This window comes from Gorilla gorilla, chromosome 1 (genome assembly GCF_029281585.2).
Source record: "Gorilla gorilla gorilla isolate KB3781 chromosome 1, NHGRI_mGorGor1-v2.1_pri, whole genome shotgun sequence".
NCBI lineage: Eukaryota > Metazoa > Chordata > Mammalia > Primates > Hominidae > Gorilla > Gorilla gorilla.
Window position 1 is genome coordinate 218,195,122 of NC_073224.2, and position 12,833 is coordinate 218,207,954.

The window sequence follows — 12,833 nt, forward strand, 5'->3', positions numbered from 1 at the left end:
CCTGGACTGCATGACTTTTCAAGAGGGGAGTGGAGGGGGGCGTCTCCACTCCTCCCCTTTGCTCTTCCTCCTCACCAGGGCAAAGGGGAAGGGGACTCCTGGGAGAAGGGGAGACAGGTGGGCAAGGAGGGGCTGTTGGAGGCTCTGTTCATTCACTCATTCGTTCGCGGGAAGGGTAGAACGCTGTCCCCGCTGCGGAACTCTTGTACCCGGCATTTATTAAGCATCTGCTGTACGCCAGGGCCTGGGCCGAGCGCTTTACGTGCGTGAACTCATTTCGTCATCCCCAGGTCCTAGGAGGCCGGCGGGAGGAATCCCACTTTACAGACGAGAAAGTCGAGGGATACGGAGGGGCGGGACATGCCCGCCGTGCAGACCCAGGCTTCTGGGAGGGAGCTCCCAGCTCGTGATGATGGGGACGGATCCGCCGAGGAGCGCGGCGGCTCGAGGGGGCGGGAGGAGGGCGTCCCCCCAACAGAGGGTCTGCGGCCTGGACGGGGGGCGGCGGCCAGGAAGCGGGTGGGGGAGGGGCTGCCCCGGGCCCCGGGCCCCGGGCCCCGCAATCCCCGCCCGGCTGGGCCCGGCTCGGAAAGTCCCGCGAAGCCCCCGCCCGGCCGGCCCAGGGCGGCGCGAACAAGCGGCCCTTTCTGCGCCGGCGGCCCCCGGCAGCTGGACCGCGGCCCGCAGGGGCGCGGACGTATCCGAGCTGGGGCGGGGGCGGGGGCGGGGCGGCCGCGTTGCCAAGGTGACCCGGGCGCGGGAAGGCGGCTCCGGCTCGCGCGGGCCGGGCCGGGCGGCGGCGGCGGCACCATGAGCGGCCGGAAGCGCAGCTTCACCTTTGGGGCCTACGGCGGGTAGGGCGCGGTGCGGCGCGGGGCGGGGCGCGTGCGCGCGTGTGCGTGTGCACGCGTGGGGGGAGCCCGTGCGGGGTGTGCTCGCGCTTGGGCGGGTGGGCCTGGGCTGTGACTGCTTGTGGGGGCTGAGCGTTTGACCTCAGTGCGCGCATGGCTGTCGTGCTGCGGCGCCTGTGTGTGTTTCTGTTTCTGTGTCTGTGTGTGTTCCCATTGCGTGTCCATGTGCATGTGTGGGGAGGTGAGTGCAGGGTGGGCATTGCTGTGTTTGTGTCTAAACACATGATAGTGGCGCTTACGCATGTGACTGGGGCTGCGGGGCTACCCCGCCTGTGTGTGTGCGCGTGTGTGTGCATGCGTGTGTGCGCAACTGCTCACATGTATAGGTATGTGGGAGTAGGGGCAGGCAGGTCAGGGGGAGGTTCTGCTGGACCTCCCACTTTGCCTCTGCAGCTGTTGGGCCCCTCAATGATGCTCTGGATAAAGGGACTCTAGAAGCCCTTAGCAGGCCCTGCCCACCCTGGGCACCAGGCTGCCCTCCTTCCTGCATCCTGGCTCTCAGGAACCTCCTCCTCCCTGGGCCACTGGCTGCCTGGGCTTGGAGGCCTGGAGGAGGTCAGAGTGGCAGCAGGTTCATCTTGGGGTCAAGGGGTGCAGAGGTGGGATGGGGATTTATGCCTGTTGCGGAGATTTGGCAAATTGGAGGGAAGATGGGTTAGACAGAGTGGGCTCAGAGCCCCTGCCCAGCCAGGCAAGCGGCTCCATGACCTTCACCAGGCCCTACCTCCCAGTGGTCATAGGGACCCATGGGACCCACCTTGGGGTGTGGAGCGCTGGGGCTTGTGTGTGGGCATGGTCAGTGTTCTCTGAGCTATGGGGGTTGTGTCCAAGCTGCCTTCCCCTTGTGGACGCTCAACTTCTGAGGTGACCCCAGCAGAGGGTGGGGTGGAGTGGGAGGCCAGAGGCTACCCCTCCATATGGGGTCTTGCTAGCTGTCAGGTGATGAGAGGAGCCTGGGCTAGGCCCTGAGTTTCCTGGCCAGCCAACACTGAGGGGCAGCTCACAGGCTGGGTCCTGTTCTATGACCTTGGGCAAGTCCTGGCTTCTCTGACCTCACTGTCTGCAGAGTCGACCTTCCCCATCAGCTGTCCCTGGGAGCCCCCAGCCCTGCCCTGCGGAGGACGTCCTCTCGCTGGCAGAGTTGGGCTGGGCTCCCTCCTCATCCCCTTCTTACCTCTAGGCAGAAGGCGAGTTGTTTGTTGTCCCAACAGCTGCTCAGCCCCTGCCCCCAGCGGCACCAAGGTGCTCTCAGAGGGCAGTAGGAGAATCGGGGCGGGGCGGGAGTGCTACCCACACATGCGTCCTGGGGCTGGATCTGGGTGGATTTGGGGGAGACAAAGTCTGGGGTACCCCTGAAGTCTTAGGGAGCAGGGTACGTGTGTTGGGGTGAAGGTGGGGGGAAGCTCCTCCTAGATCTCCTCCCAGATTCGCAAAGATTTGCTTCCTGGGTGGGTATGAGTAAACAGCTTCAGGATTGAGGCAGGCTACGGGCCTTGGGGGTGATGTTCTTTCTGCCCACCATAAACCATAGATATCCAGCAAACTTCCATCCTGCCTAGAAAGGCTCTAAGCTAGCCCCAGCCACACCCCTACATCCTTGCCATGATCCAAGCTGCTGTAGTCACTGTCCTACTCCACCTGTCCCCCCACCCCTGCTAACACCCCACAGCCCTGCCACCTGCCCCACTGCCCCCAGTCCTGCCTCTTTTCCTGGCTCTTTAACCCCTATGCCTTCCCATGTCCCTAATCTGACAGTCAGGCGACTGCAGCCTAAGGGTGATAGTGACTGCATCAGGCATCCTTAGAAACAGGACCTTCTCCAGCCCCTCTGGGAGGGTGGTGCAGTGCAGGTGGGTGTGATATGCTGGGCCAAGCTGGTGAGAAGGGATGTCCCCTCACCTATGGCTCCTCTTGTTGTGTTTCAGGGTGGACAAGTCCTTCACTTCTCGCCGGAGTGTGTGGTGAGTACTGGGGACTCTCAGGAGGGCCTGGGTTGCCTTGGCTGGTCCCTGCAGATACCCCCAATCCATTCCTGCCCCTGCGATGCCAGGCCAGACCTTACCAAGCTTCCAACCATCCTCTCAGGGCAAGGGGGTGGGCAGACCCTCTTACTGTCCCCCGAGTACTTTTTTAGAGAGCCTTGGAGGCAGGCAAAGCAGGTTTACATCTTCACTCTGCCACTGCCTGTGTGAATTTCAGCAATTCCTTAATGTCTCTGAACCTCAATTTTCTCATCTGTGAAATGGGGATTAAAATGCCTATTCATAGGGTGTAAGGTAAAAAGAACAAAAACAAAAACTGGCCCTGGCATATTTTAGGCCCTTTTTGCTTAAATGCTTCCTTCCTTTTTTTCTTCTCTATTTCTTCCCACCTCAGGGTGGCCCTTCGCTGGGCTGGGGTTCCCTTAGCCTTTACTGACCCCCAAATCCTCTACTCCCCCCGACAGCCCTCAGAACCCCTTCCTCCCATATTTCCTGTGTCTGGGGCTTGCCCTCTCTTTGGAGGAGGAGGGAACGAGGCAACTGTATGTGCAGCTTCTCAACACCAAGAGGCAATGGGTGGAGGTGCAGCCTCACCTCGGGATACACCGTGGCACCCTGATGCCCCAGCAGGCAGGTGCCTCCGGGCTTCCCTGGCATCAGCATCATGTGGGCCTGGCTGGCTGCTCCTGCTGCTGCTTCACCTCCAGCAGGAGAGCCCCCGACAGCTCTGGCTGCTGCTTCCTGCCCCTGCTCAGGGCTTCCTGGGGTCCGTGGGTCCTGCAGTACCCCCCAGCTGCTGGGCGACTCCCATCTGGCACCATCGTCCCCGCAGAGCCCTCCTGGGAAGCCAGGCCTGGGGTGGGAGGCACACAGGGTGCCTCAGCTAAGCTCCCAGCCTGCCTTTCTGTTTCCCTTTGATGCTCTCCATGCAACCTCAGGCTGCTTCCTCTCCCTTTCTGGGCATCATCTTCTGCTGCTGTGCCTAGTCCATTTGAGCCCCTCCTTCTGCAAGATGGTGTGCTATGCTCAGAGCAGGGGTAGACTGAGGGGGGATAAAAGCAGAGGTGAGGAAGATGCCATCCTTTCCTTCAGGGAGTTCAGTAATAACACCACTGACAACTGCCACTTGTTGGGCACCTGCTATGCACTGGGTACTGTAGTAGACGCCTGACATGTGTTATCTCATGTAACTCTGACCACACCTCAGAGTTAGGGACTATTATCTCTAATTACAGATGAGAACAATGAAGCCCGGAGTGGGGAAATGAGTTGCCCAAGGTCACACAATCAGTTGGGATTTGAACCTTGATCTTCCAGACTCTGTGCAGAGCCCAAAACCTCACCTACTCTGTCCCAGGGCCACCAGGCCACAGGGAGGGTCTGAACGAAGGATGCGCTTGAGGGAAGACTCAGAGACAGGGGCCACCCAGAAGGCCCACCCCAGGAAGCCCTAAGCCAAGAGTTAGAGACGAGGGCCCAGGACTGATTGTAACTGGCCAGCTGTGTGACTTTGGGCGAGTCCCATCCCCTCTCTGGGCTTCAGTTGACCCATCTATCAAGTAAAGATCGGCCGTTCCCCAGGACTCGCCCCATTACCCAAAATGCCTTGCCCGTGCCCGCCTAGCTGGAGCCGCTGTCCAAGGTGCTAACCCTAGGCCCTCCCTTCCCAGCTGCCAAAGGCCATCGCTTAACTCCAGCCCATGCGTCAGTGGTGGCCATTTTGACCATTAATCATGATCTCCTGGCACTCAAGGGCTGTCTCCACCTCCTTTTCTAGTCTGGGGCTTGCTTCTCCTGTGCTCTGTATTTCTGATCAACGGGAACATGGCCCAGTCAGCATCACCTCCCCTTGATGTCCCTCCACTTCCATTTGCACAGGCCCTCGCCACACCTCCAGCCCACCTTTGTCACCATTTGTTGGGTGCTTTCTTTCTTGATCCCTACACCCCCATTCCCTCTTTAGAATGCCTCCTCTGCTGCTACAGAGCACGCATTCGTGAATGTTCCTGGGGTAGGGGAAAGAGCATGGCAGGTGTGGACTTGAGTCTGACAGGTGTGGACTTGAATCTGCCTCTGCCACATTCTAGTTGTGTGACTTTGGCAAGTCATTTTCCCTCTCTGGGCTGCACTTGCTGCTCAACATGTGCTTGTTGAATAGGGCATTTCCGGGAGTTGACTTCAGGTGAGCTGCATGTGTTCACATAACCCTGCAGTGCAAAGCAGTCTCTGAACTCCTTGAAAGGAGAGGTTCTTGGTCGCTTTTTGTTTTTTTGGAGACAGGGTCTCACTCTGTCGCCCAGGCTGTAGTGTAGTTGTGCAATCTCGGCTCACTGCAACCTCCACCTCCTGGGTTCAAGTGAATCTCTTGCCTCAACCTCCTGAGTAGCTGGGACCACAGGTGCATGCCATCACTCCTGGGTAATTATTTTTGTATTTTTAGTAGAGACAAGGTCTCACCATGTTGGCCAGTCAGGTCTCGAACTCCTGAGCTCAAGTGATCCTCCCATCTCGGCCTCCCATTGAGTCACATTTGAGCTCAACTTAGCCCCACTTTCTCCCATAAAGGCCAGGCTGTACTTTTCTCATGTCTCTGTCCTCCACATGGTCTTGTGCAACTACCATGCCCATAAATGCTTAATGCTTGTGGAATTGAATTGAGTGTATTCAGGGAGGGGAATAAGTAAAACCTTGTCAGTAGGCTGGGAAGGCTTCCTAGAGGAGGTGATTTTCCCCCACCCCTTTACAAAACAGGATTAAGAGGTTAGGACTTGGATTAAAGGAGCAGTGAGTCCTGGTAGAGGCCAGATGTGATCATGGCTCAGTTCCCCTACACATCCCTAACCCCTCTCAGCAGGTTGTCTGCAGTGGAGGACCTCAGAGTAGGTGTGCAGATGCAAGAGGAAGGAGGCCCAGTGTGAGGGTTGGGAGCCAGTGGGACAGTGGGTGACTGATTCTGCAGCCCTAAGGGACCCAGATATCCTAGAATGGGGGCTGGACATTTAAAGTGTATTCAGATGGGTGGTGGGAGGTAGAGTGGTGCCAGGGTAGAGGAATGGTCAAGTGGACTTGCGCAAGGCAGGAGGGTTCTGAAAATACCTCTGGGAAGAGGAGAGTCAACTTTGGCCTTAAAACTAGGAGCCTGGGAGGTGGAGGCAGAACCCAGAAAGGATTAAGAGCTGACAGCATGCCAGGCATTTTACTCTGAAGGTCTCATTAAATCATGGCATCAGTCCTGCAATTTGGCCTATTGTTGCCAGTTTAGAGGCCAAAACCAGGACTGAGAGTGGTGGAGGCTCTGGCTCAAAGTCACAGCTGGTGAAGGCTGGATTTGAATCCAGCTCTTCTGCTGAGGAAGGGACCTAGGTCAGAGACAGTGAAGCTGCAGAAATGGGGAAGGTCTTGGTTATGAGTTAAGGGAGGAGCGAGGAGTGATGTAGCCCTGAATGCCACCCAAACGGGAGTCACTGCTCAGTCCATGTGTCCTGCTGGGAAGGCCCATCTGGGTGCTGAGATGTTTCCTCTTGACAGAATTGGTACCAGTCTCTCCCATATATGGAACACTTCCTGTATCCCAGGCCCTGGGCCCAGCACTTCCCCTGAATCATTTCATTCCATCCTGACACCAGCCTTACAGATGACTGTTTGTCCCTTACTACTGTCCATCCCCATTTTACAGATGAGGGAACTGATGCTCAGAGAGGGGAAGTGGTGGCCCAGGGGCATGCAGTCAGTGAGGGGTGAACCAAGACTGACAGTAATGCCACTCTGAGCCCATGCCTTTAGCCCTCGATCTCCTGGATGCTGCTTGTGCTGAGTGGTGGGCTGGGGTGGGTGGCCCTGTCCTCAGGTGGCTCCTTATGGCAGTCACTGAGCCAGAGGCCCTGGGGCCTGTGTGCTGCTGCAGGAAGCACGAGGCTGGCCTCATTAGTGGCTCTGAAATGCCAAGCAGGCACAGCCCGCTGGGCCTCCTCATCTATTATGCATCTGGTGGGCAGGCCCCTGACGGGCAGCTGGCAGTGTATGGGATGGGGGAGCTAGCAGCTGCTTCCTGAGCCCATGGCCGCCACTATACCTCTGGGCAGGGATCTCCCAAGGCAAATGCCAAGGCCTCCTGCCTCATCCCCTTGGCCAAGCCAGGGTGAGGGGGTTCTACTGGGGACAGGGGCATGGATGCTGGTCCCCAGCTCATTAGCCTGGCTATCCTAGCAGCCACTTCTCTTTATTTTATTTTATTTTTATTTTTATTTTTTGAGACAGGGTCTCACTCTGTCACCCATGCTGGAGTGCAGTGGGGCAATCTCAGCTCACTACAGCCTCGACCTCCTGGGCTCAAGCGATCCTCCTCCCTCAGCCTCCCAAAGTGCTAGGATTACAAGTGTGAGCCACCATGCCCAGCCCCTGGCAGCCACTTCTAAGAGAGGCTGAGACTTCGATTGAGCTGGGGGTCATTTGGGACCAGAGTGGGCAGAGGTGGGCTGAAATAGAATCTTAGATGCCCAAGCTCCTGGCTGTACAGAGCCTCAGAGCGATAGAGCTGTGGTCATTTGTTCATCATTTATTCATCCAGCCACAGTAACCACTGAACACGTACTGTAGGCCAGGCATGGTTTTAGTTACTGCAGATTCAGCAGAAAATGAGACAGGCCTAGCCGCTATACTCAGAGAGCTTGGTTTGGGCAGTACTTCACCTCACTGAGCCTGGATTTCCTCATCTGTAAAATTGGGAATGGCGGAGGCAGACTATAAGTAAATAGACAAGGAAACAACCTCTGATGGGTACACTGAATTTCTTTCTTTCTTTCTTTCTTTTCTTTTCTTTTCTTTCTTTTTTTTTTTTTTTGAGACACGGTCTCACTCTATTACCCAGGCTGGGGTGCAGTGGTGCTATCTGGGTTCACTGCAACCTCCACCTCCCTGGTTCAAGCAATTCTCTGCCTCAGCCTCCTGAGTAGCTGGGATTACAGGCGCCCGCCACCATGCCCGGCTAATTTTTTTGTGTATTTTTAGTAGAGATGGGGTTTCACCATCTTGGCCAGGCTGGTTTCGAGCTCCTGACCTTGTGATCCTCCTGCCTTGGCCTCCCAAAGTGCTGGGATTATAGACGTGAGCCACCGCGCCTGGCCAGGTCCACTGAATTTCAAAGCAAGGCTACATGCTAACAAGAGCTGGTCCTTGCCAAGAGCTGAGCGCGTGCCAGGCTGTGTTTCAGAGCACTTTGCCCATGTTCATGGGTTTGATCTTCACAACAGCCCTGTGAGGCAAGACCGTTATGAACCCTGGTTTAGGGCTGGGGAGGCTGAGGCAAAGAGAGGTTAAGTAACCTGTTCAAGGTCCCTTGGCAAAGCTGAGATTGGAGCTTAAGTAGCCAGGCTCCAGTTTGCCTGTCACCCTGCGCTGTATGGCTGGAAAATGAAGGAGTCCTGGAAAGCCTTTCTGAAGAGGGGGTGTTTGAACCAACACCTGAAGGATGAGAGGAGCTGGCCATGGGGGAGCTGGCAGGGTGTCCAGACAGAGGGAGCAGCAGGTGCAAAGGCTCTGAGGCAGGGATGAACCTAGTGCCAGAGAGATGCCCTGCTTCCAGGAAGGATCCCCTATAGCTTCAGGAGACAAGAGAAAAATCCCCTCCACATGCATTGTGGCTCTGGGACTGCCACTGTTTGGCTGCGTGATCTTGAGAAGTGGGTCCCCATCTCACTTGTGCACAACCCTGCTATCCCACGTGTATTCTCAGCATCATGAAGAGAGGACTCTTGCAGCCCTGAGGTCCCTGGTCTGGTTGGCCCTGTGTGCCCCTATCTCCTGGTGATGCTCAAACTCTGGTCTATTTGTCTGAGATGCATGGGAATATTTGAATTCTGTTAGGTAGACCTGAGTTGAAATACCCAATTCAACTTCCACTTACTTGCTGTGTGGCCTTACCCCAACTACTCTGCCTCTCTGAACCTCAGATTGTCCATAACAATGGAAACAGTATTGCTTCGAATGAACTGAGTGCAGAGTGTATGCGCAGGGGGATGCTCTCCCTTCTAACTAAGCATTTGCATTTTGAGAGGAAAGACTCATTCATCCAAAGAGAGATTCTCTAGTGATAGAATTTTAGGCACTGTGGTGGCCACAGCGGGTGAGTAGATGGCTAAGGAGGGGATTTTCTTTTTTTCTTTTTTCTTTTCTTTTTTTTTTTTTTTGAGACAGAGTCTTGCTGTCTTGCCCAGGCTGGAGTGCAGTGGCACGATCTTGGCTCACTGCAACCTCCGCCTGCCAGGTTCAAGCATTCTCCTGCCTCAGCCTCCTGAGTAGCTGGGATTACAGGCGCGTGCCACCATGCCCAGCTAATTTTTGTATTTTTAGTAGAGACGGGGTTTCACCATGTTGGTCAGGCTGGTCTCGAACTCCTGACCTCATGATCCGCCCGTCTTGGCCTCCCAAGGTGCTAGGATTACAGGCGTGAGCCACCACACCCAGCCTCGGAGGGGATTTTCTGATAGCCGAGATCCTGGAAAGGCCTTCTGAGTTCAGGATCTTCCCCAAAGTTCATTCATTCAGCAAACTAATTCAACAAGCATTTAGTGTGGGGACACCCTCCTAGGGCCAAACCCTGTGCTGGGCGTTGGGGACATGGTGGTGGAGAAAATAGATGAGGCCACTTCTTCTGGGTTCAGAGTCTAGAGAGGGTCATAAGGAAAGAGGTGGTCTGATGGGAATGACATGTGCTGACTAGGGAGATGTGAGGGTTGCTGAGATCTCAGAGAAGGGACTCCTGCCCACATCTGGGAATCAAGGAGGGCTTCCTGGAGGAGGTGACTCAAAAGTCGAAGTGGGCCAAGTGGCTGTGTGTGTGTGTGTGTGTGTGTAGTGGGGAAGGGAGGTGCACTGTATGAGAATGTTCCAGGGACAGGAGGTGGCAGGTCAGCAATGTGGAGGAGAAAAGTGTGTGGTGGCACGTGCTGGATTCAAGACTGAGTTGGGCCTGACAGGTGAAGGGAAGAGAGACAGCCACCAGATCATGTCCCTGCAGGCCCTGCTGGGACTTCTGTGGGCTACGCTGGAAGGCTCTGAACCCCCCAGCCACCATGGGAAGAGGCCTGCTAGGGTGCCAGTCGCCCATCCTCCTCCCTGCTCCAAGGAGCTGCTGTGTGAGACTGAGTCAGTCCGCAGCTCAGGGAGGCCCTGACTGCTCTTAGTGCAGGGCTGTGGAAGCCCTGGAGCCAGAGTCTGGGCTGGGACCGCAGATGCTGTCTCGGCCACCAGCTGGCTGGGTGACTTCTCTGGATCTCAGTTTCCTCGCCTGTAACATGAGGGCAATAAAAGTACTACCTGGAAGTTTGGTGGGGGGATTAAATGAGATAATGGGTGCCAAGGCCTGAAACCAGGGCCTGGCACAGAGCACGTACTCCGTCGATGCCAGCTATTGCGGTTACTGCCGTCATCGTGGTCATGGTTACCTGCTGCGCCTGCAGTGGGTGTGGAATTGCGCTTGGTGTGTAGACTCTGTCCTCTGGAAGCTTGCTGCCTGCCAGGGGGTGACCTGCCTGCCTACACGTGACTGTACACCCCAGCCGTGGGCACTGGCCTTAGGCACTGGCCCTGAGAACACTGGCTTTGGAGTCTGATGCGCCTGGTGCCAGGTCCTGGCCAGTGACCTTGAGGAGTCCGTCACCTTGCTGAGCCTTGGCTCATTCCTTTGTGCAGTGGGGGTGTTCATGGCCCCTGCCTCACGGTGAGTGAGAGGCAGTGAGGAGGTGCTTTTAAAGGGCCGGCCGGTGTAACAATGCAGCTGTTTCTGACCCCATGCTGCAGGAGGGAAGAAATACGTGCCTCGGACCCAAGTGACCTAGAGAAACGTCACCCTCCCTCTCGGAGGCTCATTTTCATACCTATGAAATGGGAAGGTTGGCTGTGATACACTCTGATGTGCTGGGGTTCTAGTGGAGTTAGCTTGTCCCTAAGTTTGACCTGGTCCAGCTGTTTGCTGTGTGACATTGGGCTAGAGACTTAACCTCTCTGAACCTCAGTTTCCATGCCTGCAAACGGGCAATGTTCACCTCCTGGGATCTTTCAGGGCTTCCATTAGCCACTCGTTAATTCAACAAATACTTACGGAGTTCCTACCACATGCCAGGTACTAGTCTAAGAACTGGGGATGCAGCAGTGAACCTGACAGACACGGTCCCTGCTTCACGCACGTTATCCTCCAGTGCAGGAGACAGACAGCTAAGGTAGCTTCAGATGGGTAATGTGTAGTACGGATGGGGTGGGTGCAAGGCCTGGCTTTGCCAAGGGTATCAGGGAGGGGCCTCTCTGAGGCCTGAATGGGAAGGAGCTGGCTGTGGGAAGAGTAGTCCAGGCAGAGGGCAGAGAAAGTGTAAAGGATTGGGGGCAGGAATAGGACCCCTTCCCCCGCCCCAAAGCTGGAACATTCCAGATCATCTCCTGGCAACAGGTGGAGGTGGCTGAGAAGGCAGAGAGGCTGGAAGCCCACTTCTTTCAGATCAGGAACTGCTCCCCAGTCAGGTGTGGTGGCTCATGCCTGTAATCCTAGCACTCTGGGGAGGGAGGTGGGTGGATCACCGGAGGTCAGGAGTTTGAGACCAGCCTGGCCAACATGGTGAAACCCTATCTTTACTAAAAATACAAAAAAAAAAAAAAAAAAAAAAATAGCTGGGCGTAGTGGTGCATGCCTGTGATCCCAGCTACTCAGGAGACTGAGGCAGGAGAATCGCTTGAACCCAGGAGGTGTAGATTACCATGAGCCGAGATCACACCACCGCACTCCAGCCTGGCCAACAGAGCAAGACTCCATCCCACACACACACAAAAAATAACTGCTGCCCACAAGACAGGCCCGGTGGGGTGGTGGGGAGTGTGGGCAGCCATGGAAGACCAGGCTTGGCTTGAATCTCAAGTGAGCTGGGCTGTGCAGGCAGGAGGCTGGGCTCCAACCTGTAGGAGCAGGCAGGGGTGGAGCTCACTGCAGGGCAGAGTCAGGCCTCCAGCCTGGAGGCCACCTGACTGGACCTACCTGGCGCAAAGACCCTGGACCTATTTTAGTCGGGGGTAAGGGAACTGGTGCTTGTTCTCCCCTCACCCCAGCCAGCCTGGGCACTGGCCCCAGGTTGCCTTGGCTTTTCCCAGCCCACCTGCCTGCAGGCTGAGGAAAGGTTCTTTGAGATGACCCATTACATGTACACACACACATATTTCCCTACTCACACTCATAGGCTTGACCCTCGTAGAGACAGCTTCATCATGAACATAGAGGCACAGACATACACATTCATTCATGCAGCAGATCAGACCCAAACAGACCCAGGCATGACCTGAAGAAACCCCATTTCTAGCAGGAGAGACTGACAGTGGCTTAATGGTCACACCATGAAATGTGCAAACGCAACAGGTAAATCCATGAAGGCCCAAGACAGGCTTCTGGGAAAGCTGGTCAGGTTGGGAGCAGCTTCTCCTGGTCTGGGGAGGGGCCTCTGGAAGACTGAATACAGACATAGCACCTGAAATGTGATCCAGGCGGACGGGAAGAGGGTAACAGGCAGGGGGCACAGCGTGTGCAGTGGCCTGGAGGTGGGAAGGAGCACCTCGGGTTTGAGGAGCGGAAAGGAGTCTGGAGAAGGAGGAAAGATGCCCTGGATGAGGCCAGAAACAGTGGGCGGGCGGGAGGGGGGCCGGGGATGGGGAGCAGACACGCAGGGCCTCGTGGGCCACGTGAGGCGGGCGTCTGGATCCTGCTCGCGGCGGGAAGCCATTGGGGCCTTCTAGGCAGGTGGGTGGTGTGATCAGATCCAAACATGCGACACAAGCGCTTTCCCTCCCACACCCATTCACGCTCCTGCCGGGGCCTCCCATCTCCATTCTCACCCACAGTCACACACACCCTCTCGCACCACCAGGCAGAGCTGCGGAACACCCGGTGCCGACTCCCAGGAAAAGT

General features: G+C 56.2%; 1 protein-coding gene across 30 annotated transcripts in view; it reads left to right on the top strand.

Moving 5' to 3' along the window:
* The window catches only part of RAP1GAP (RAP1 GTPase activating protein), a 73,613-nt gene that overhangs the window by 16,989 nt on the left and 43,791 nt on the right, over positions 1-12,833 (top strand). For 27 of the 30 annotated variants that reach the window (XR_008679815.2, XR_002003142.4, XR_008679814.2 and 24 more), the window contains one exon: positions 2,837-2,872. The exons of 1 other annotated variant lie outside the window; for it this stretch is intronic. Coding sequence is in view for 1 of the 29 variants with exons in the window: in XM_004024847.5 (XP_004024896.3) it covers positions 811-854; positions 2,837-2,872 (80 nt within the window). In the remaining 28 variants the exon portion in view is untranslated. Of the gene's footprint in view, positions 1-733; positions 855-2,836; positions 2,873-12,833 lie in introns of those variants that run through there. 2 more of the 30 variants (XM_004024847.5, XR_002003138.4) reach the window with 2 other exon arrangements.